Source organism: Mesocricetus auratus, unplaced genomic scaffold (genome assembly GCF_017639785.1).
Source record: "Mesocricetus auratus isolate SY011 unplaced genomic scaffold, BCM_Maur_2.0 Super-Scaffold_6723, whole genome shotgun sequence".
NCBI classification, from domain to species: Eukaryota; Metazoa; Chordata; class Mammalia; order Rodentia; family Cricetidae; genus Mesocricetus; species Mesocricetus auratus.
The window spans coordinates 13,216,008-13,240,669 of record NW_024429183.1 but is presented as its reverse complement, the minus strand read 5'-3'; the positions used below and the strand labels follow the sequence as shown (position 1 = coordinate 13,240,669).

Below are 24,662 nucleotides of genomic sequence, written 5' to 3'. Positions count from 1 at the left end.
TTACATAGAGGACACTGCTCGTAAGAACTAATCACTTGTCCCATGTGCCTTCTATCTCCACTGAAGGCCACCATCAGTTAGCCTGGGCACTGAGAGTCCATTTGGAACAGTGAGAGAGCTCTTACTAAAGGAGCAGAGATGAGTCCATGGTAACCAGGGTAACCCCAAGCCATCTCTCATTGTCTATGGCCAGTCTGTCAGCTGACCTGGGGAGTGGGGCGCAGATAACTCCTTCCTCCCTGAAATATCCCAACAGAATTCTGTGTTTGTTTCAGATCCTAATTCTCCCTGCATTTCCAGCCTGTTCAGCAGGAAATGAGAACAGTCAAGTCTGCCCCACACAGTGCTGCAGGACAGGAGACATTTGCTGACGTCACACTCACCCCGTTTATCGAACACAAACTCGTGGCATGCCTTGTCCAGTACATTGCATGTGCTGTCTCAGTTGTTAGGAACTCTTACTGCCCTTATCTAGAGATGAAGAAACTGAGGCCTGAGCAGCATGCTTGAGGCTTTCTTCCCCCTGTCCTGGTGAGGCTGGAATGCCAGTGTTCCCAAAGTACCCTGCTCCTTAGGGCTCCCAGACAGCCACAGCCAGGGAGGACTCATTTGTGGTTACTCTCTTCATTGGTCCCACTGTCCTTTTAAGCTAGTGGCCTTAGAGCTGGAAATGAGATGACCCAGGGGTGCACATAGAGAAGCAGGAAGGAGACAGGAACCCAGATAATGCAGAGATATACCCAAGAGAAGCTTACAGTTAACTGGATTCCTGTTCACATGTCCCTGGGGGCTGTGGGGGTAGGTAACCAGGCCATGACAGCCATCACTGAATGTATCTCCTGTGGGGAGGATGGTGAGGTGGGGCTGCCTCAACAGCTGTCTTTAGCCACCTCTTCTGAAGTCTGCCCCAGCTGGGCATGAGTTACTTGACCTGTAAGAATGTGGCACTTGATTCTGCAGACAGCCCCTATGGGCCAGGGAGCAAAGATGATTTGCCATTCAGCCAGACTGTCCCCAGCATGGACCTAGAACGGTGCAGTACAAACAGCACGAAGTTGAATGAGGCCTGGCCTTAAACTGGGCTTTTCACTCGATTCCCCAGCACAGTTCCCCAGGGGTGGTCTGGAAGGGTCTTGGATAGAGAATGTTGTCTAGAAGAATCTTGGGATTTGGAAGTGTGGAGGATTGTGTAGAAAGGTCTTGGGGTTGAAGACTACAGGGTTTGGAGGTAAAGGGTCTATTAGGAGTCTAAAGAATAAGAATGACAGGATTTAAAGCTTCTGCAGCTGGGGGACAGGCACACACACACACACACACACACACACACACACACACACACACACACACACACAAAATACCTTCTGGCTCCCAGCCACTTCCCTATAAAGATCAGGAGAAAACACAGATGACCCTGGGGTATTTCAGTGCCTCTGTAGCCACTGGCCACCAGTCTCTGGGAGACTTGTTGTGGTGCCCTGGGTGGTTTTGTACATTCTTTTACATACCTGGCCTAATGCTTCTGGAGGCTCATTTGTGCTCCCACAGACAAGCTTGATCTGTGAGGACCCTTCCATCCTGCCTGCTCTTTCAGGGAGAGAAGCTTCTAGACCAGAGAGAGGCCAACTCAGAAACTGACAGTCTCTGCTGCCTCAGTTGGCCCTATTTAGTCTACTATTTCAAAACCATGAGCAGCCAAAGAAAGAAATGACATATTGGACTTAACCAAAATGTAAAGTTTTGTGGGACTGGTGGTGTATACAGTGGTAGAAGCTGCCTAGCATGCATGAGGCCTGTAGCACCACAAAAGTTGTTTGTTTCATGCAATACTAGGAATTTAACCAATGGCCTTGAACACAGTAAGCAAATGCTCTACCATTGAGCTGTGTCCCCAGCCCAGATATTTTTGTTTTAGAGGACAGTATCAAGAAAATGGACTAGGAACCAGGCATTGGTGGTGAATGCCTTTAATTCCCAGCACTGGGGAGGCAGAGGCAGGCGGATCTCTGTCAGTTCAAGGCCAGCCTGGTCTACAGAGCAGGTTCCAGGACAGCCTCCAAACAATACAGAGAAACCCTGTCTCGAAAAAAAAAAAAAGTAAATGGACTAGGATGTAGTTTGCTGTGGAGAAACCCACAGAATAGGAGAAAATGTTTATAAACCACCTACCTGATAAGAACCTACATATACGAGGATCTCTACTAACAAAAAGTCAAGTAGTGCTGGGCGGGAGGCAGCGGCAGGCAGATCTCTATGAGTTCGAGACCAGCCTGGTCTACAAGAGTTAGTTCTAGGACAGCCTCCAAAGCCACAGAGAAACCCAGTCTTGAAAAACAAACAAACAAAAAAAGTCAAATAGTTCAATTTTGGAAATAGGCAAAGGAATTGAGTACTTGTTTCTCCAGAAAAGGATAAACATAGGCACCATAAGAATGAGTAACACCATCACTAAAAACTACAACTCAGAACCACAGTGAAACACCACTTCCCGCCCCCTGGGCCGGCTATAGTGAAAGGCGGATAGCACGCTGGAGAGGGCGTGGAGAAGGTAGAGCCTCCTTTGTAGCCACTTTAAAGAGGCCTGCCAGTTCCTCAAGACCCAGACAGTTTCTTTCCTAGGTGTATAGCCAAGAGAAAGGAAAAACTGTCCATACAGAACTTGTAAGCTTGACTGTTTACAGCAGCATTATCCATAATAGCCACAAAGTGGACACCAAGTACTTGCCATTTGATGAATTAACAAATACAATATGGTATATCCATTTTTCAGCCATAAAAATGAATAAAGAATACATATACACAAGTAGAATGAACCTTGAATGTAGACTACATGAAAAAAGCCATATTGGGTTTCATTTATTCATGCAAAATGTCCAGAATAGGCAAGTATGTAGATAAGGATTTGTTCTCAAGGCTTGGAGGAGAGACTAGGAAGTAAAGCTAGCACAGGATTCCAGTAGAAGAATAATTAAAATATTCCACAGCTAGTGGTGGTTTCTGTGCAATGACGAATGTTCTGAAAACTTGAAAATGGTGTGCTTTGAAAGGCATGCTTTATGGGGCAAGGATGAGACTAATCAAGCTATTATTTTAACAAAGATGACCCAGTATTGCATTGGGCAGACTGAGAAATCCCCCCATCCTTGTCACCCCGTTCCAGCATTAGACTGCATTAGAAAGGAAGGCAGATCCTATGGGGTGTATGACTAACCCACACCAGAACAAGCCCAGCATCCCATCAGCTTTCCTCGTTCCCTCAGTGCCAGAAGCTTCACCAAGGGCACATGGGCAAGAGCAGGCTGGAGGAGTGGTGGTGTGAGGCTCTGAGCATGTTTTCAGCTGCGGAGTGTGAAGGAGCCAGCCGACATTGCAGCCCAAAAGAGCACCTTAACTATCCCAATGCTAGATGAGGACCCAAACAAGTCACCATTTGCTTGGTGTTCACTGTCTTTAGCCAGTCATTGTGTGCATGATTTATGGGCTTTTCTCAACACTAGGAAAGGAATTTATCTTGAACCTCGTCGGGGGTTGTTAACTTTGTTGACCATGGAGAGGTTGCACTTATCATCTTTTTGTTGTTGTTTTGGTTATTTGTTGTTCTAGTTTGATTTGGGGTGGGTTTTTTTTAGGGGTACTGTTGGTTTAGTTTGTTTGGTTTGGTTTTTCCAGACAGAGTTTCTGTGTAGACCAGGCTGGCCTCAAACTCAGAAATGTACCTGCTTCTGCCTCCCAAATGCTGCGATTAAAGGCATGTGCCACCATGCCCAGCTGTCTATCTAACCTCTTTATTCTCTGGCCACTGATTGTCCTTAATTGTGCAAAGTAAGCCCCACGTATATCTAATTTGTTGGGATAGTGGCTCCCCACTGTGTTCATTTGTTATTTTTTAAGCTTTATTTTGGGTTACATATATATGTGTGTAACTATGTTTGGGTTTGTGCACAGATTTCCTTGGAGGCTAGAAGATAGTGTCAGATCCCCTGGAGTTACAGGTGATTTTGAGCACCTAGGGTGGGTACTGGGAGTTAAACTCAAGTTCTCCACAGCAACAGTATGTGCCCTAATCACAAAGCCGTCCGTCCAGGTCCTGTTTGGTTTTTATTGTAGCACCTAATGGAGGTCTTACCCATGAGATGTTCACTGAGTGCTATGGGATTAGATGGAGGAGTGAAGCAGTAAATTGTATCTGCTTGTACATGCTCATATAGTCCTTGCTTCCAGTCTGTGGCCCTTGGGTGGAGATTTTTCCCTCATCTTTTTACACACATTCTTGTGGCGCTTACAACTGCATTCTGTATCATCACCCAGTAGGCATACAATCAGATTAAATCCTGACTGTTCCTTTTTCTGCAGGTACCAAAGGCTTAGAATGTTCTCCTTCCACTCCCACCATGAACTCCTACTTTTACAAGTTCATGATCAACCTTCTGCAGACATTCAGCAGTGAACGGAAGCTCCTGGAGGCCAGAGGCCCATTCATCATCAGGTCAGCCCTATCTGCCCCAGCTTTGAATCTCTCACTGCATGGTGCAGAGTAGCCACCTGCTTTTCTTTCTTTCTTCTTCCCCTTTTCCTGACCTTTGCATTGTCCTTGGAAGAAATAAGAAGGTTCTTCCCTTGCTAGATTGTGGTGCTACCAACATGAAGTAGGGAGTCCTTGGCAGTTCTTTAAAACTTCTGATAAAATACCCTCTCCATCAGTGCTACCATTGTTCTTTTGAAGAAAGTAATGAGCCAGAGAGAACATGACAGACTGGAGCCCTGCTACTAACTAACACAGATTTAGCACGTTCTATGAAGCCAGGCTCTTGAGTTGACAGGTCTGAAAATTTGTCATCCCGTGCATGGGACTCCCTTTGTCTTGTCCTCTGCATCATGAAACAGTGTCACCAAAAGAGTGCCCAGTGTCACTTTCAGGCTAATGAAAGCTAGATCAAGAACAAAAATTCCTTGTTTCTTATCTAAATTTAAACTGGAAAATAAAATATAAAATAAATAAATAAAAATAAAGTATATGAAAATTTCCAGCATAAAAAAAAGAACAAAAATTCCTGCAGACTTCCCAACATAGCCAAGTGGAAGAACCTTCCAGAATGATCCAAATGGTCCTAGATGCTCTATAGCAGCAGGTCTTAGGTCTGCTTATTAAAACCTACCTAGGCCTAGTTCTTGACCATTGGAATCAAAATCTCAGGCTTAATGTGGCTAAGGGTGCTTGGGGAGCAGACTGTATTGTGTGATCACAGGAGTGGGAGAGTTGGATACCCAGGAGAGCCCCAGTTTACACAGACAACTTGATGGCAGGAATGCACAGGAAGAGTTTATTTCTCTGTGAACCTGAACACAAAGTTGAGCAGAGCTCAGAGATCCTCTCCTTGTCCTCTGGAGTCTCACTATATCCAGCATGGCGGTCTCTTGCTGTTCAGAGCTTGGTCCCCTTAAGAACTGTGCTGAGTTCTGTCAGCCTCCAGACCAGGCCTCACTCCACCCAACACAGCCATAAAGGTTGTCTTAGCCCTGGGCACTGGCACAAAGAACCCAGTTAAGTGGGTCCTTAACTTTACGTAGAGGTTAGTGGGTGAGAAACTACATGACAAGGAGTGATTTCTGGCCTGAAAGGTTGCTGTGTTGGAAGAATGAGTTAGAAAGCCAAGATGGATGGACAATTGGGATGCTGTGGTCTAGATGAGACTGGCTGACTGTCAAGGCCATGGGCAGCAGTGTTGACTGGGAATGAAGTGCAGGAGGGACAAGGGGAAGTGTCAGGGCCCTGAGCCCTGAGAGTGTCAGAGTGACAACAGCCACATGCTTGAGTTTGAATTGCTTTGAGAGCATCAAAAGTAAAATGTCAAAGCAGCAGTTTGATGCATCAAAGAGAGACCTAGTTCTAAGTTGCAAGTCTGGAAATGGATAATGTAGTCACTTAGTCAACAGATAATTACTCAGCACCTGCGCAAAGTATGGTTCTAGTTGGTTCTGCCCTGTAGAGTTTTCATTTTTAGGGAATAAAAGGAGCCAAGTAAGGGAAGGAGTCTGGGGTTGAGCCCTAAGAAGCTTCACATATGCTGGTTAGGCAAAGGAAGAAGCCAGAAGGGAGACTGAGAATGGCCAGAAAGGTGAAGGAAGTGGAGGTAAGAGAAGCGGGGAGGGGCAGCGAGGGAAGATGAAGCCTGAAGAAGATCTGAGAGTGGATGCCGAAGCCTGCTCAGCCACAGTGAGCTCAGGAGATGGGGACAAGACAGGGAAAGGGAGAAGAGAGAGCTTGGTGGAAAGGCTGTCTGCACGGTGGAGGAACACAGGCTAGATTAAGGTCAGAACAGAGTTGAAGACACCCTGGGAACTAGACCAAAGGACTGTTATGAGAAAGAACAGTAGAACCACAGCAGGAGGAAGGGGCTTCTGATGTCTGACTCCCTAAAGGATGTCCCTGTGGTCTGGAGAGGTTATCATCCCTCAGTACTGTGGGCATTTGAATCCAGGTCATTCTTTGTGGTGGAGCTGTAGGATGTTTAAACAGCATCCCCAACCTCTAGCCTCCAGGTGCAAGTAGCACCTGCCCCCACCTATTTTGGACAATCAAAAATGTTCAGAGACTGAGCTGGTAGCTCAGATGTAGAGCACCTGCTCAGTGTCCTTGAGGACCAAGAATGCACCAGTCGAGAGCCACTGTTAATCTGGAAGTGGCTCAAGTCAAGTGGCAGGAGCACAGTTGGTGAGTACATGACACCACTACAAACGGATTCTTCACCCCGTTGGCCAAAAGCGGAAGATCACTGTGTTGTTGGCTTTTGTTTGTTTGTAGTTGGTTGTTTTTACTCTTTATTCTTTGGGGGCCCACCACCAAGCTCCCAAATAATTCACACACAGACACTTATTCTTAATTATAAATGCCTGGCCTTGGCTTGGCTTGGCTTGTTTTTAGCCAGCTTTTCTTAAATTATCCCATCGACCTTTTAGCTCTGGGCTTTTTCTTTTTCTTACTTCTATATATCTTACTTTCACTCTTAACTTTGAGACTAGTTGTGTGGGTGAGCAGCTGGCCCCTAGCATCCTCCTCTCCTTGTTCTCTTGCTCCTTGATCTCTCTTGCTTCCTAATCCCTCTTTTTCTCCTTGTATTTATTCTTTCTGCCTGCTAGTCCCACCTATCCTTTCTCCTACCTTGCTATTGGCCATTCAGTTCCTATTAGACCTATCAGGTGTTTTAGACAGACAAAGTAACACAACTTCACAGAGTTAAACATACACAACATAAAAGAGTGCAACGCAGCCGGGCGTTGGTAGCTCACGCCTTTAATCCCAGAACTCGGGAGGCAGAGGCAGGTGGATCTCTGTGAGTTCGAGGCCAGCCTGGTCTACAGAGTGAGTTCCAGGACAGCCTCCAAAGCCACAGAGAAACCCTGTCTCGAAAAACCAAAAAAAAAAAAAAAAAAAAGAATGCAACGCATCTTTGCATCATTAAATAAATGTTTCACAGCATAAACAAATGTAACACATAGTATAATAATATTCTACAACAGCATTGGGTTTTCCCCCCATGGAAATGGACATGGAGATTGAAGCAGATGTGAGATAGAACTCCCAGGAGCCAGAGTGTCCTCACATGAGTAACAGTGAACTTCTTGTGGTTTTCCAGACTGCAGAGGTGTCAGCACTCTTGGTGAGCAGTCCTCATCTGGTAAACTCAGGGAGCCAGTAGAGAGAGGGCTTTGGAAAAGGTAGGGGTAGCCAGCTGGCTCTCTGGAGGACAGAGCTGCCCTGGGTTTTCCATGCTTCCTAACTGCAGACTGAGGTCTTGAGCAGAAATGCAGGTGGCATGGATGTGCTTGGGCCTCCTCCCTACCTGAGACTCCATGAAGCTGGTAGCCAAGCTACTACCTGTTTCTGTTTACAGACTTCAGGTCAGTAAAACTTTGCTGGGAATGATAGAAATTCTCGTTTTTGCTTAAGGGAAAGTGTGCTTAAGAAGCAATGTGCTTGGAGTTGGGCTGCACACTCCTCACTGCTAATTCAGCACCCACTATGTTGTCCCTCTGGCGTAGCTGACAGAGCTTGGAACCTCAAGGACTCCTGGACATATGCATGCTAAGGAACCTGGGCCAGAACTATGGTCCCAGCTCCTCAAAGGACTCGAGAGCAGGGCCATGGGTCATCTCTCGTTGTCCTCTGAGCACTCGGAATATCCAGCATGGCAATCACTTGCTGTTCAGAGTTCAGTTTCCTCCATAACTGTGCTGGGCTCTGAGCGGTCATCCAGGCCAGGCCTTACCCCACCCAACACAGCCACAGAGGGTCTCATCCCTGGTACTGGTACAACAGTCCTTCACTAGGATCGCTGCTTGGCCTTAGCTCTAGTCATCCAGCTTTCTGCCACCATGCCCCAAAACCTGTACCTGAGAACCTGCTGCCTCCCAAGCCAGTGCCCAGCCACTGCTGACCAACCCCCCAAGTCACTGTCTCAGACACCCAGGGTGGACTCTGAGGGCACACAGACCTGCAACTCCCTCCCTGTACAAGACATTAAGGCCTTCGATGAGATGGGGGGCTGTCATCCTGCATCTTTGTTTTATATAATTCTCTTCTGCTGATAGCTTTAAAGAGGGAACATATTCAAACTGGGTACTGTGATTCGCAGCTGTTATCCCAGCACTGGGGAAGCTGAGGTAAGAGGATTGCTGTGAGTTCAAGGCCAGCCTAGGCTACACAGTGACCTAAACAAGCATGAGCCCCCCCCCTCCACTGGCTCAGTCAGTAAAGTACTTGGTGCTCAAGCACTGGGGCTTGAGCTCATATCCCAAAGCCTATATAAAAACAGGGCATGGCAGTGTGAGCGTGTAATTCCTGTGTTAGGTGCGGGGACATAGGTAGATCCCTGGACCTCACTGGCTGTCTGGATTAGCCGAACTGATTGAGCTTCAGGTTCAGTGAGTGACCCTGTGTTAATAAATAAGTGTGGAGAGCACTCAAGGAAAGACAGGGGGTGTCGACCTCTGGCCTCCTCGTGCCAAAAAAAAGAACGGCGGGAAGGGCTTGCTAATGGCACGCACACTAACGGAGCCGCAGGCCTGATGAGGGACACAGTGGTGGTTTCTCAACCCCCCTCCTTCAGCTGTCCAGTTGTCCCTCTTGGTCCCTAGTTCTGCACACTGATAGAGATGAAAGATTGCTCCTGTGAACAAGCTAGAAGCTATCATTTGTGCAGTGGTGTGTTTAGGGCCCAGGGCAGCTGCCATTGGTGGGAAGACAAAAGGCATCCAGAGCTCTTGGGAAAAATAAATATCTAGTGGGCCCTCAGCACTGAGAGAATTTTCTTCAGTCTCCTCACCCCACACTGTTCCCAGACTGCACCTGATGTGGAACCAGAGGCAGGAATGGAAGACCAGGCCTCAGTGTCCACCCAGCTCCTTACCTTGTGGACATAGTCATTTAGATCATGAGTTGAGATTGAGGGAGCCAGTGGTGCCAAGTCCTCATCTTTCAGCCAGCCTCACAAGCCCTAACCTACGTCTAGGCCCTTCCCTTGGTTTGGTTGGAGGAAGATGGCACACATGGAGCAGGGTACCCCAAACTTGCCCACACACCCTCAAAGCCTAAGGAAGTGTGTGGCATTTGGAGGAAGGCTTAGATTCTTATTTGGGTTGCTCTTACTATGATGAGACACCGTAACCGAAAGCAACTGGGAAGGGTTTATTTGGCTTACACTTCTACATTACAGTTCCTCGTCAAAGGCAGTCAGCAGGGACTCAAACAGGGCAGGAATCTGAAGGCAGGAGCTGGTGCAGAGGCCATGGTGGACGGCTGTTTACAGGCTTACTCCTTTAAAGGATTGCTCAGCTTGCTTTCTTATAGAACCCAGGACCATCTGCCCAGATGTGGCTCCACCCACAATGGGCTGAGCCCTCCCACATCAATCACTAATTAAGAAAATGCCCTACAGGCTTGCCTACAGCCCAGTCTTACAGAGGCTCCATTGAGCCTCCACCTTTCAGATGACTCTAGCTTGTGTTAAGTTGACATAAAAACTAGCCTGCTAGCACAGGTTCAAATCCCAGTTCCTCGAAGTTGTAACCTTTGTAACTATGTGGCATGCTTCCAAATCCTTCCTGCTTTGTCTGTGAAACGCAAATGTTAATGGTGCCCGTCTAGCCATTCTATGATGAGATTGAGTCAGCTCGAATGGGTTCCAGCCCCAGTACTGATGATGTTTGATGAAGAAAAACTGCTCTCCAGTCTCTGACATGAGCATGGCTTCTTCCTGTGAAGAACAGGAACAAGCTTCATGGGAGAGTAGGATAATTAAACCTTGTGTCCTAAAAGCCCTGCCCCAGTGGCCAGGGCACCCAGCAGTGCCCAGCCCGGCCCCACTAAACCAACTCTGCCTGAAGTAGGTGTTGGTGTGCATTGCCCTCCTCCGGCGTCTTCCCACCCTCCATGCTAATGCTAGCTGAACAGATCCAGGCCTTGTCTGCCTGTGAACCACCCCACTTATACACAGGAGAAAAGGAAAGGAGGGAGAAAAGCTAGCCTCTTTGATAAGCTGTGATATGAACTCTGCCGTAACCCAACAGCTGTGATCTTTACAAGCCCGCTTCTGTGCTGGGAAGTAGCAAGTCTGAAGACACTCCACTCTGCCTGCCAACAGGGCCTCTGGCCAGCCTCCTTTGGCTCCATCAACTGCGAGTTTTCCCCCTCCTCTTCCTCCCTGCTGCCTTGCAAAGAGCACTTGCCAGAGAATGCTTTCATTTTTAACAAGCCACTGTGTGCTGTGAATGCAAGGCCTGCAGCTCGACTGCCCAGTCGATGGTAGATAAGTCTGGAGCACCCTCCCAGGGACAGGGGCGCTGAGGTAGGTATCTGGAAAGGATGATCCAGGACCCACTTAGGAAAGGAACAGTCATGAACCTTCCTTCCATGATACCCATCGTGAGGCTTCGTTCTAGTCCCTCTCTCCCCACCCTATGCTCCTGCTAATTAATACTGCCTCCCCTAGTGCCCTGGGTTCCCATGTGAGCCTTTGTGTCATGAAGAGAAGGGAGTTGATTGGCCACTGAGGTAGGTGGTAGAGCTGTGCAGACTCTAGGAAGGAGGGTGTCAGGAGAAGCCACTCTTTGATTCCATAACTTGGAAATTCCACTAAGCAGCTCATGAGGGTTAATCCGCCCTCCTCCAAGCCCAATTCTGTCATACCCCAAGGATCCCCCAAGTATTACCCTAGTCTCTAGAGTCCCTTTTCTTAGAGACACCCTCCCCTTCAGCCTGTATATCTTTGTAGTTGTCATCTCATCTGTTGGGGTCATGGACCAGGACCCCAAAAGCTCATTGTACTATGCTGATAGAAAACAAAGTGTCAAGGCCCGCTGTCCTAGTTAAACTGGCATTTCAGAAAAGCATGCTTGCCCCCTGGTGCCCGCTTCTAAGAGTGGTCTAAGGGGCATCAGTCAGCTCTCTTCCAGCTGCCCTTTAATGGGTTGCCTTCACTTGCTCAAAACAAAAATAAATTACCACAGCAAACACACACCAGTCTGAATCTGCCTGCAAGAGAAGATCCTGACCCTCCTACTGGGATTGCAAGTGGAATTTGATCTTTTATTAGTTTGCAGCCCTATTGAGTGGGTCCCCAGCTGAGGAAAGGAGCCAGGACATTGAACAAAACTGGAGGAAACCTCGTAACGTCTGACACCCTGCTCAGGAGAAGCTTCTCTTCTTGCCAGCTTTAATTAAAGTCTGCCCAGCTCCTTGTAGGAATTTTCTAGAGCCTTCCCCATTTGCCCCTCCACCCACCCAGCTCTGGGCTCGGGAAGTGATGTTTTTGTTTCAACTCAAAACAACAAAGGGGAATGTTCAGCAGAATACACTTTGCATAACCAGCCCTCAACCTCAGATTTAACTGAAAACAATTCTGTGCCAGTGAACATGGCACACAGACCCAGGAGTCCAGTCTGACACACAAAGGTAAAAAGACGCCTCATAAAGACCAGCATGCAGGAACCCTGAGCCAAGTGACCAGCAGCCCAGCCTAGAGACTGTCTGGAGCTGAGACCATCCTGCTCCTCTAAGCAGTCCCCATGCCCGGCATACCCACTGGCACTCCCTGAGGAGGGCTGTCTTTTTGTCTGGAAAATAGAAACCACATGTGATGGGTCTTATGAGGCCAGTCTGGGATTGATTAGGTCCTCCTGGGGCCTGTGGGGAGGAGCAGAGCACTGGCCTGAGGAAGCGCCCCTCTCTGCTCTGAGCAAGGCTGTGTGTGCAGAGGTTAGAGACCACAGGTGAGCAGGCAGAGGGAGGCCATGTGTCCTTCAGGGTGACCCCTATTACCACAGCCCAAATTGCCAAGCTCCCCTAAGCCAACTGTGTGTCACAGTTTCCAGGAGGCCCTGGCAGGAGGGGAAGATTAGGCAGCAGATTGGTGGGAAAGTTGGTCAGCTTCGAGCCCACTCCATGGATGTGCAGTAATGGGCTCCATTCCACAGCTGTGGCACCTGCCTGGCCCCCATCCAGCCTCCCACACAGTACCTACCTGATAGTCCATACACCTGAGATCTCAGCCATAGCCCAGGCAGCTGGCAGCACTGAGGGTGATTCTAAAGAGTGGTTTTCAGGAGCTGAAAACTTGACAACGAATTTCACTCTGAAGCTGTGAGCTTGTTTCCAGATGGACTTATAAAACTCTGGATCTGTTTAGAATTTACCTAAGTGTGCCAGGAAACTTACAAAGTTTTGACACTGGTAAGTCAGACAGCTTGGTGAATTAGCAAGCAACGAAAATGTATCCTAGTATAGAATCTTTAGAAAAAAAAAGTATTGGAATTGGCCCCTGGAAGTCATGTTGCATCCTTCTGCCTTCCTCTGCATGAGAGGCAGGACAGACAAGTGGGGTCCTTAGTTTCCAAGGGCAGCTTGTGAACTCCTGGAAAGACAGCTCCGGATGCATGCAGTCCATTGTGTGCTGCGCTCCTCGGGAAGCCTCCCTTTTTTCCTGATATCAGGTCAGCACACGCTTCCTGGGGCTGCCTTTGAGACAGATCCTTATGGGGCTGTCCCTTCTTGTCCCTCATGTGATTGCCGTTAGCACATAGGGATGTCACAGAGTCCCCCACACCCTGGGCCCTGACTTTAGGAGGGTTTCTCTCATATGCATGTGTGAAAGGCCTCTAGACCAACTGCTGCTTGCAGAAAAAGAGAGGCCTCACCTTGGAGCATGGGTGATGACCATTGGAGAGGCTTGGCTGGGGGGAGCTGGGGTGCCAAACCTGCCTCAGTGACCAGAGAAGGCAGTCCACAGGGAAAGTCAGGCCAAGTACCTCTTCATACTGTAGCCTAGGAAGGCCCACCAAATAGGCCCTTAGGATCTGAAGTGGACAATTGGACAGTAAATTTCTATAAAGTTGATTGCCTCAGCCCTTGGGGAGATTTTAAGCTTTTGGTCTCTTGTTGTCATCATCATGTGGTTGCTTTGTTGTTGGTGATGCTTTTTTAATGTCCCTATAACAGTAGAGCACTTACCCCACCTCCTCCATTCTTAGGCTTGGGATATGATCTGCAGTGGTATGGACCCCACAGCTGAGGTTTCTCTCCAGATGTGGGATCTTGTATACAAGAAAGGGAAAGTGTTCGTGAGGATAGTGAGATGTTCAGAAGCGCCGTTCATGAACACCAGCAGCCAGGCTCAAAGACCCTGTGCTCCTCAGTGCTCCCACTAGGGGCTTTGTGCTGCCTACAGCACTCAAAAGGCACACCTGGAAAAACCAGAAAGTACGTGTTGTCCTTCCCTGAGAAGTGCAGTAACTGTCCAGACCTGAAAGCCCATGTCTCCTCATTCATTTCCATACCAGGGCCAGACTCGGTATCAGCTAGACCAGCTCCCTTTCCACAGAGCAGAGGATGATTCTTGGAGAATGGCTGGCAGGGAGTCACCTTTGGCAGAGCCATCATGCTGAACTCCTCCAGAATCCTGTGAGGATCTTAGCTCTCATTCAGAAGCAACTCTGCTCTTATAGCACCCCCCTCTTGTCAGCCCATAGAGCAGTCCACATAGAGACCCCCTGGCATCACTACCTTCAGTCTGTCTCCTAGGCCCTCCGGCTCTCCACACTATTCCACCCCACTCCCTGTCTCTGGTGAGCCAGATTCGTTTCCTTGGACCTCCCTGGCATTTTGACAGTGTCTCTCTTGGTCAGAATCTGACTGTTGCTCAAGGGCACACATCTCATCCCCCTGGCTTATCAGGATGGCTTGAGTCCTCGACATCCGCCCCTCTCATTTCAAAGCTACGCTGAGGTGAACTCAAGGCGAGACTGGTCCTCTCGTGTTTCTTCTGGGCTCCATCAGTTACATGTGATGTGTGCTTTCAGCCTGGACTCTCACTCTTGCCTTCCAGATACTGCTTTTTCAATAGCAAAGTTTTTGTCTCTTTCTCCACACCCTGAACACAGCCACAGCCACACTCTGAGTTCCATCCACATTTGTGCTTTACCTAAAGCCTTGTCGTCAGCAAATTCATGGCCTCAGGCAGATTCTTTTACACTATACCACTGTATGCCTGGCCGCTCCTGAGAATCCCCAGCCCTTCTTGCTGCCCCTAAGAGTATGATTTGGATCTATCCTGTGCCACCAAGGTCCAGCTTGATTTTTGCTTGATTTTGCTGTTTCTGGTAAAACCACCCCCTTTCTTAATCACACTTTTGCCTCAGTTATGTGGATTGGTCTTTCTTCCCTCTCCTGCCTGTGTAACAGCCTTCCCTCCCTCTGCTGCGTTTCCTTTGTGAGTGTAAATTTTAAGAAAGATATACTCCTGAAAGTACAGGAGCCAGCCATGTGGCACATGCCTGTAATCTAGTACTTCCTGAGTTCAAGGCCCACCTGAGCTATGTAGAGAGACCCTACCTCAAACACAAAAAGTGCATAAACCATGAGTGCATTATGGGTCAGCTGATTTTTCACTAGTTGTCCCATTTATATGAGAAATAGAGCTCTCTAGCACTGCTCAGCCCTTCATGTGTTTCACAATATCTGCCTCCCTACCCTTTCCCAAGTAGCCCCTCCCAACTTCCTGGAGGTTCTGAACATCATCTAGTTTGCGTTCTCTTCTAAAGCCTGGCTTCTCAGTGGGGTCTTCTACTGTGTGAAAATGCCATAACTTATTATCTTTTCTAATATTAATGGGCGTATAGGTTCTTTTCAGTCAGTACAATTCGGAATAATAATGCTGTGAATGTATGACCTTGTGCATTTTGGGGGGTACATACATACATACATGCATGCATGCATACACACACACACACACACATATATACACACATTCTTATTAGGTTTACGCCTAGGAATTGTGGGGCTGCAGGTGAACGTACATTCACAGTTCTAGGAGAGTATAGAGTGTTTGATTCTAACCATTCTGGTACATTTGTACTCTTAGCCACATTGTCCTAAGGACTGGAGTTGAACAACTTCCCACAGTTTATTTGCCTTCTGGATATCCTCCTGTGTGCGTCTGCTCATAGCACTTTCCCATTGGCTCTCAGTGTTTTCTTACTGATTTGTGGGAAGGTTTTTATGTGCTCTGAATCTCTGAATCCAGCTTCTCCCCATGCATGCACTGTGATCACTCGTTCCGTGGCATGCCTTATCACCTTTAACATCTAGGTGATGCACTTTCCTGTATAGTTGGCATGTTTAGTGATTTGTATGCTTTCATGTGGGTTGAGAGGCTCCTAGAATCATCCATTTCCAGCTTATTCTTGTGAGGCATTCCCTGTGAGCCGGACACAGCTCTATCACCTGAAACCCACAGGCATTATTTATTTGCTCAGACCAAGGACCTGGAGAACACCTAATCAGCCATGATCATAGACATGATCACCACATCATGTAGCCATCGTATTTCAGAAGGCCATGCTCTAGAGGAGACCCCTGACTGCTGTAGACAGTGGCATGTGTTTCTGGTAGTGGCAGGAGTGGGCTGTGGGGTTCTGGGGGAGAAGCCTAACCAATCCCTCACAGAGTAGAGAGCAGCAGATCTCCAAGGAAAAGGAACACCTTATTAGAAGGTGCTGGAAGTCCAGAAAAGATACCTTCCTGAATAGTGTTCTTTCTGTACAATTCTGGCCATGCTAGAAATTGAACCTGGGACATTTCATATCCTGTGTGCTTTCCCACTGAACTACTCCCCCAACCCTGAATTTGTTTTGTCTGTACATGTTCATGAGTGTGCATATGGGTGTGGGTGTGTATACTCTGTAAATGGAGACCAGTCCTGTCCTCTCAGCACCAAAGCCTTCAGCAGCTGACCTAGGCTTGAGTTTCATTAGACCAGTGTGACCAGAGAGCACCAGAGCCTTACTGTCCTAGCAGGGGCCTTTGCCCACTCTGCTGCAGGAAGCTGTGTGATCATCCTGTGCCCAGATGAGGAGCTGTTTATGGAACCAGAAGCTAAGACAGTAGACACTGGGGAGGCAGTCCCAACAGACCCTGTGGTTTGGATTTAATGCCAGTTGCAGGGGAGTAGAAACAAGGCCAGTGAGAGCCACTGTGGCACGGCACGGCAGGACTTCCCCTTGTAGAGTGCAGCCTTCCCGCCAGCCTGGTTCCAGAGCCGCATCAGTCCCAAATGAACACACAGGAGGCTATATTAATTATGAAGCTGTTGGCCTTGCTTGGTTTCTTACTGGCTATCTCTGACTTAAGTATTTACTCCATAATTGTAAATCTAAGTATTTCTCTTACCGGAGAAAGGGGTCCAGACCTCTTACCCCTATGGCAGCTACATCGTGGCTCTGCCTCTCTTTCCCAGAATCCTCCTTGACTCCTAATCCCACCTATCTTGCTTCCCTATTGGCCCACAGTGCTTTATTCAACAACCAATAAGAGACAGATTTCAGAATGACATCTCCCATCACCCCTTATTTCCAACAACCATGCACTCCATCCCTCCAAGAGAGCAAAGTGGAATAAAGTCATATATGTGACCCAGAGGACGCCCCCCCCAGGCACAACCTGGAAGCAGGCTGTAGAAGTGGTCAGGGGATGTAGGCAGCACACAGGGAAGACCAGTGCCTGCCTTCACTGACGTCACCACACGTGTTAGACTGCAAGCACTGGTGCTAGCAGAGCCAGCTTCATTCCCCTTTCCACATTGAGCCCCCAGGCCATTACAGAAGAAGGTGCCACAAGAGTCTCAGGCAGCCAGCGGCCAGAGGGGTCCTTAAATCTGTGTGTGTGTGTGTGTGTGTGTGTGTGTGTGTGTGTGTGTGTGTGTGTGTGTACAGGTTCGTGCCTCCCACGGCGTGTATGGAGGTCAAAGGTCAACCTTGAATGTAAGTCCTTGCTGTCCACTTTGCTTTTTAATCCAAGCTTACTGGCCTGTAGGAGTGTTGTGATTACAGATGCATGCTACCATCCAAATTCAGGTACTCATGCTTGCATAGCAAGCACTATACACTGAACCATTCCCCCAACCCCTCAGCCAGGTTCTTTAACACAGCCAGGAAGCTGAGGCTCTTATTTTTAAGTAGCTACTTACTTGTGCTGCCTTTATGTAGTGCCTGGAGTGAACCCTCACAGCCCTTCCTCCATGGTCCCAGGAGGGTGTGGTGTGCAGCAGCGTTGCAGAGAGGTTAGAGAGCCTGGATAGTTGGAGAAGAGTGCTCACCTCACTGGAGGCGGGGTCAGATTCCCTCAGTAACGCCATCTGTTCCATGAATACCCAGCCCCCACACCAGCTCTGAACTGTGGTGTCCACCTGCACCACGGTAACCCTAGTGGCGTAGGTGGACAAGTGTCAAGAGAGAAATGCCGTCCAGTGTTGTGACTGTCTGAAGGTGGAAATGCTGCTACGGTGCAGCTTGGGGCAAGTAGGAAAAGGGTGCCTGCCCCGCAGCTTCCACAAAGCCAGGAAGCTGTGACCTGGATCTGATGTTTTCTCAAAGCATAAAAGTGCCCTAGTTTTCCCTCTCCTCGGGCTTCGGTGAAGCCGTGCCAAGATTGGCTTTTAAAGACTGCCTGAAACGTGGTTTGGAGCCAAAAATCTATAGAGCCAGTGCATTTGTGACCTTGTTGAAAGTGCTTACTGAGAAGAATCATGGGGTGCGATGGGGGTGGGGCACTCCTTTTATAAATTTAAGGAAAAAATTATTTGGTCCATGCCCACTCCCACTCCCATTCCCACCTCTTTCCCACCTGACTTGACTGCAGCCTCCCAGCATCCATGTCTCCCATTCATCCAAACCCTTCCCCCACCGCCAGCCCCTCACCATCCCCCACGCATTATCAGTAATGAAAAATACCAATGGGTAAAAATAAGGAGCCCAGTGATGGCCCTGGAAACTAGGCCACAGCTGTCAAGCCAGGCAAGAGCCCTCGGTCTGAGAACGAAACTGTTAGGATCAAGTGCCAAGGCGTTCCCCGGCTCTGAAAGGGCCCGAGAGAATCTACCTGACATCCGGTAAGGTGCCACTTGCTGCTGCTGGCCCAGAGAGCACCTAGCAGCCATTGGTCACTGAGCAGGCCTGTCCGGTGTGCTCTCCAGTGTCAGGCCTGGTGCCCATTGCAGTGAGCAGTGCTCGTCCCTGCCCTCGGGCTTAGTCATGATCACAAGCAGTGGCACCACAGTATGATGGTACGCTGTGGGAGCAGATGGGGTGGGGGTAGGGTGCCCAAGGGTAGAAGAGCCCAGGAAAGCTTCCAGAAAAAAAAGTCTAAGCTGAGCCACGAAATGTCTGTAAGAACTCAGTGGGAGTGGGAAAGCAGAGGTGCTCCTGACCCTGCTCCGGACTCCACAGGCTGGAACCCAAGGCCTCAGAAGGACCTGTGTGTGACTGAGGGGAGAGGGAATCTAGGTAGGGCAGGGGAACTTGGTGCTTTACAAGCAGCCCTACAGTACCCAGTGAGCCACTAAAGGGCTAGAGCTGTTCAGAAAAGCCCCTCCACCTGGATGGGGTGTCTGGGTTCCCAAGAGAATCTGCCACCTCACAGCCACCCTGAGCATACAGGATGGGCTGTAGGCATGCAAGAGGCTGTGCCTGAAATGAATAATTGGCTTCCTTCCATGTTTCTAGAACTTCCAGTGAAGCAGAAGGCATGTGGGGCCCAGAGGCTGCCCGGAGAAAATTGAAAGAAATGGAGGGGACTCTCATCCATTGTAACAGCTGTAGCCTCTCACCCCACCCCCTGAGTACACCAGCAGAGGTTAGTCAGGACGGTGTTGCAGTCAGCTTGCTCAACAAGGAGCCTTGCTGCATTCTAGACAATTCTGTGTCTTGGTATCTAAACAGATCATCTGAACTAAGCTTAAAACTTTGGTACCCAGAGCTGTGGCACCCCTCAGTTCAGGGATGCTGGCTTCAGTCAGTTCATTCCAGGGCCCTCTGAATTTAGACTTTTCTTCACCCAGTCATCTCTCCTGAGGAGAGCCCGTTTCCTTCCTCTCCCATGGGCTGAGCCCTTCCTTTCAGATGAATGAAGGTCTGCCTCTCCTTTCCTGAAGGACCCCCACCCACCTCTGTCGGAAGCCTGGCCCTAACAGTTGGCGAGTCCCGACATCCCTTCCTTCCACCTGCCCTTGAAGCCTGGCTGGCTGTGCCAGTCCAACCCCTCCTGCTTCTCCTGACTCCCGCCCTCCCCACCCCCGCGGCATCATAATCCATTTCTTGCGTCTTCACTGTGTGCTTCATGTGAGAGCACTCCATTTCCTGAGCCTCCATAGGAAAACCTGTCTGTCCTTTCTTTTCCTGGGGGAAGCCCTGAAGAAGAGAAATGACTAGTCCTTCCATCCCCTCCTGATTCAGGAGTGGTGTCTAACATAGAGGGCAAGTCTCCGGCCACTGGAAGTCTAGCTCCTCAGAACAGTGACCTGGGCTTGGTGTCATGGCTGTCAAGTGTCCCCTGTTTCTGACTTGACTCCACAGATAAGTTCCTGTAGTCACAGCTTTGGGAAGTGGGTCACCGCCTATTTCATCCCTGTGGTGTCTCTTCATCATGGACAACCAGGGTCCCTTCTTCAGGCTGCTGACCAGTGTCCAGGCGAGGAAAGACGGGCACTAAGATGTCGAGCAAACGAGGAGAGGCACTTCTAGTCACCCCACGGTCTGTGGCCTCGATGTCACCACCTGTGACCTGAGATTATCCCACCTGCCACCCACTCAGAGATGCCCCCTTACTCTTAAAATTAAGAGAGATTGAACAAAAGTAGAATTTAGTTTTTCACGTTTTCTCTGTATGTTAGGTATGTTGGGCATGGAGCGTGGAGGTTGGAACAGCGTGCGGGAGTCAGTGCTGTCCTTCTCCTGTGTAGGACCAGAAGACAACGGGGCCATCAGTTTGGGCAGCAAGCACCCCATCTTCTGAGCCTTCTCACCAGCCCCAAAGTGGTGTTTAAACAGCACCCATGAGGGTGGCCTGCTCTGTTAGTGGCAGTGTCACACACAGTAATAGCCAGGACGCTTGTATGAGGTGGGGTGGCTGCTCCCAGTGAAGATGGGGCCTCACTTCCATTGATAAGACTTTCCTTATTTCTTAAATTCCATTTCGGGAGACAGCCTCCCCTGTAGTAGGCTCCCCTGTCTCCATGTGGAGCCTGGCCTTTTTTCCCACTCGTATTATGCTAATCACTCCTTGCAAACAGGCAGACTTTGTAGGAGGTTTGCCTGGTTTTAGATGAAACATACGCCTTTGAAGCAAAGAGCCACAGTAGCTAAAAATACCATTTCCCGGCTGTTGATCCTCTCATTTGTAAAATGCATGTTTCCATTGTTAAATGTGCACCAGTCCCTCAGGAGAGGGAAGCCCTGCCACCAAGTCACCCAGCCAGGGTCCTGCCACCCACTGGTGAGGCGCCACCTTCCAAAAGTACTGCTCTAGGGCCCTGCCTCTGACAGTTTCCCCAAGAGAGCCCCCAGATTCTCAGCTGCCTCGGGCTTCTCCCCAGCCCACCACTACACTAGCCATTGGTCTCAGGCCTGCAAGTCCGCTACCACTGAGCTGTCTTCATTTGACACAAGCTCTCCCTGAGTTACCTGGACTGGCTTTTAATGTACCGTGTAGCTCAGGCAGCCTTGAATTTGTTAGACACTGCCCTGAACTCTGAGATGGAGTACAGTGGCCCTCAGGAGAGGGACCCTTTGAGGAGGTCAGACATGTGGATGTAAAACCCCTATGTTTTGAGTGTATACACCTTTAATCCCAGAACTCAGGAGGCAGAACAAGTGGATCTCTGTGAGTTCAAGGCCAGCCTGGTCTACAGAGTGAGTTCCAGGACAGTCAGGACTACACAGAGAAACCCTGTCTCAAAACCTTGATGTGTAGCTGGCTGCTCTCTGCTCAAGTGGGCAGCAATGGGATCCTGAAGGGAAGGGAGTCACTCCCCCTCCTCCCTGGCACAAACCCTGCTCGTGGGAACCTGATCTGTAAGCATGTCCTGGGACCAACGTATCTTCCAGGGTGAGTCTCAAGGGCACCTCATGACTAAGGTTCTTCTTTGTTCTCATGCACTCAATCCAGTGAAGGCTTCCTGGGCAGGGAACATTTGGTCCCAAAGCCTACTTCAAACATCTTAAAATTCCCTGAAAAAGATGATCACAGAAGGAATGTTTCCAACCTTCTGCACTGGTAGTAAGAAAACTTTCTTTTTTGGCTCCAGATACCTGATGGGTGGTCACACACACACACACACACACACACACACACACACACACACACACACACACACACACACACACACACACCATGTTTGTCTCACCCTAGCTGCTGCTCTCTGCTGCCCTGCTGGCCATTTCAGACACTGAACCTGTTACCATTTTCCAGAAAGCTCTGCAGTGTGGCTGCTCTGATGTTTGTTCTTTGTTGCCAGTAGTGGGAATTAGTATTTAACTTCCTCTTCCATCTTCCATCGCTTATTCCGTGCTCCCTTAGTGGGCACTTGTAACGAGCCACAGAAAACCATCTCCATTCATGAAATCTCACAGAAGCCTTAAACTAGACATGTGAAGCCCAGAGACTCTCCGGTCAGTACAGCTCCTGAAGAAAGGACTGCTACCATCTGTGAACGTCAGATGCAGCCAGAGAAGCAGGAACAGCAAAGCCAGTGCAGCGGCTGGCTCGCTGATCTTACTTCCCCAGGGAGCTGGTGCCTCAGGAGGTGATTGTAGTCATGAGGCTGACAGGAAGCCACTGCCTGAGGTGAGGATGCCAGGAAGAGTCCTGGGTCTTCCTGAGAGTTGGTCTCATTGTCCTTCTCTGAGAACAGAAGACAGGGCGATACACAGCAGGCAGAGACCAGCAGAGAGGAGAAGGGTGCAGTACCACGCAGAAATGAAGACAGAGGGTCTGGGGAGGGGAGGGTGGAGCCTCTGCCCAAAGCTCCAAGGCCGAGCCCGGCTCTACAGCTGCACAGTCCCTGATAGTGCTGGTAAATCCCCCATGTTCTCCCAAGGTGGCATTGCTAGTGCCCAGAGCAGCCACCCTGATGGGCAGGTTGAACAGTACCTCTCAGGCCTGTTCTGGAAGCTTAGCAATGCAGAACACAAGCCCCCAGAGAGGGGGTCTTAGTGCAGGTCTGTGGAGAGCTCCAGTATCGTAATGTGTCTTCCTAGCTTGAGGAGCCCACCAGAGTGGGTGAGGACAGTGATAGGACCAGACGTGGTAACTTTATGTGGAAAGGTATCACCGGAAGTCAAAATGGCAGGCCCAGGTTAGAACTCAGAATACACTGAATCCTATGGAAGACATGTAACATGAGCAAGTATCAGGATCCCTGTGATCACCTGGACCCACAGTTACAAGGCTGCAAGGCCAGCATTTGAAGGGAAGCGTTGTCACCTCGGGCCATGGTCACATGTACACTGGACCTGCTGCAGAATCCTACCAAGGCCTCGGTGTCTGGCCGCACACTGTAAATGTTTAGGGATCTATAAACAGTCATGACGAGCCATCCCTTGGCCTCGAATGAAAGGACTCACTTGGGAATGACTCGATGAAGTAAGAGTCACCAAGCAGAAGAGTGCTAGCAGGAAGACTGTTGGGGCAGTGGACACCCCAGTCATTCGGGGTGAAGAGGACTGGGCTCTGGGCAGTGGACACCCCAGTCATTCAGGGGTGGAGAGGACTGGCCCCACTGGGCTCTGGGCACTGCGAGGACTTCTGCAGGCTGAAGAGGAGACTGGCACAGACGGACGAAGGGCCAACTCTGCCATGGGCTTCCGAGCTCAGGAACGGAGCTCTCAGGTGGAGGAGGGAGGGTGGTTCGCTTCTTTGTGCACCTGCCATATTCTGTCTGGCCAACTAAAAACCAAGTTCTGACCCCACTGTGGTCCTGAACTTAAATCTCTTCTGTCCCATAGGGATTGGAGTACGTGAGCCAGGCTGAAAGGTGACAGGGACTTACACAGCAGGAGGGTCTGAGGCCAAAAGCCACATGCCAGGCTGAGCCGCCTCTCCGCAGACAAGCACCTCTGCAGGGAAGGTGCAGCATGTTCTCAGGAAGGAAGTCTTGCTTAAGGTCAGAGCCCAGAGGACATCGAAGGGAAAGCGGTTACGTCAGTGGCTCTCGGGTAGTCACCAAGGAGACCCCAAGGCACTTAGGACTCAGGGTGCCGTTTCCCTGGCAGTCTCAGCCCTAGATTCAGAACAGCAACTTTGACCATATCTCCCTGGGTACCAGAAGTAATTGCACTAAAATCTCCCACTCGGGACCTCAGGCAGCAGCTGGCCTGGGACCCCTGACACAAGTTTCTGGGAACCTGCTGTTGGAGTCACTTCTGTTGACCTCTCCCGTGGTCTGAGTTCAAGCCTGACTGAACTGTGCATGCAGTTTCCAGGCCCTGCTCTTTTCCTGCCCCTTGGAACACAAGCAATTGCCCTGGCAGCTAATACTAAGCGTGGATCGCAGGGCAGCATTGCTTCAGCCAGTTGTGGTCACTGCCACAGAGGTGGTCCAAGTGCCGGTTGGTTTGCAGTATGCTGTCCTGGGACCCTGGGGGGTTCTGGGAAACTGGGCTCAGAAGGCCTCAGTGGGCTGGCAGAGCAGTGGTAGAGCTTTTGCCTAGAATGCACTGGAGAAAAGTTAATTACTAAGAAAACCCCAGTGGCTCTCATGGCAGTTACCCTTACTGTCTTCCTGGGAAACCAAGTTCAAGTCCTTGTACCAACTGGGTCCAGAGCCTGTGAGTTAGCTGTGTGGACAGGTAGCAGCTGAGAGAGTTAGTGCTGGGTATGACCTCATGGGGCCCGGACAAAGTCTGTGGTGTGTGCCCCATCCTCATCCTCCTGTAGAAAGGGCATCGCTGCAGTGACACCTGAGCACATGGAAAGGTGTTTTAATGCACAGACTGAGAACATGTCCAGCTCTCCTCTATGGCCACTGATAGGAAGGAAATGGAAGTTCCAGCAGAGGAAATGCCCATGGTGGAGAGGCAGGCATTTAGAAGATTGGGCCTTCAGGCAGGGCCCAGACTGCCCCATTCCGTCATCTTGCTCACCAGCCTTGTCCTCTGCTGCCTCTGTCTCCAGCACCAAAGCACTTCCTCGGCCAAAGCCCAGGGCCTTCCTCTCTCCCTTCCTCAAGCCTCCACTATGTGCCTATATCCAGCCGTGTTCTGGGGTGTCTCTGCTTAACAGAGATGATACCTCCTCTTCTGGGACACAAACCCAGACCTCATCAAAGCAGAGAACTCTCTGC

At 49.6% G+C, this 24,662-nt stretch overlaps 1 protein-coding gene and 1 long non-coding RNA gene across 2 annotated transcripts in view; one reads left to right on the top strand and one right to left on the bottom strand.

Moving 5' to 3' along the window:
* The window catches only part of Vac14 (VAC14 component of PIKFYVE complex), a 109,825-nt gene that overhangs the window by 66,132 nt on the left and 19,031 nt on the right, over positions 1–24,662 (top strand). The window contains exon 14 of the mRNA XM_040736960.1: positions 4,351–4,483. Within this exon, the coding sequence (XP_040592894.1) occupies positions 4,351–4,483 (133 nt within the window). The remainder of the gene's footprint in view (positions 1–4,350; positions 4,484–24,662) is intronic.
* On the bottom strand, positions 9,668–17,787 carry LOC121136496. The gene is made up of 3 exons (XR_005873552.1): positions 17,514–17,787; positions 13,502–13,584; positions 9,668–10,250 (listed from the first exon to the last, which is right to left on the bottom strand). It is a non-coding gene; the product is annotated as an uncharacterized LOC121136496 (long non-coding RNA).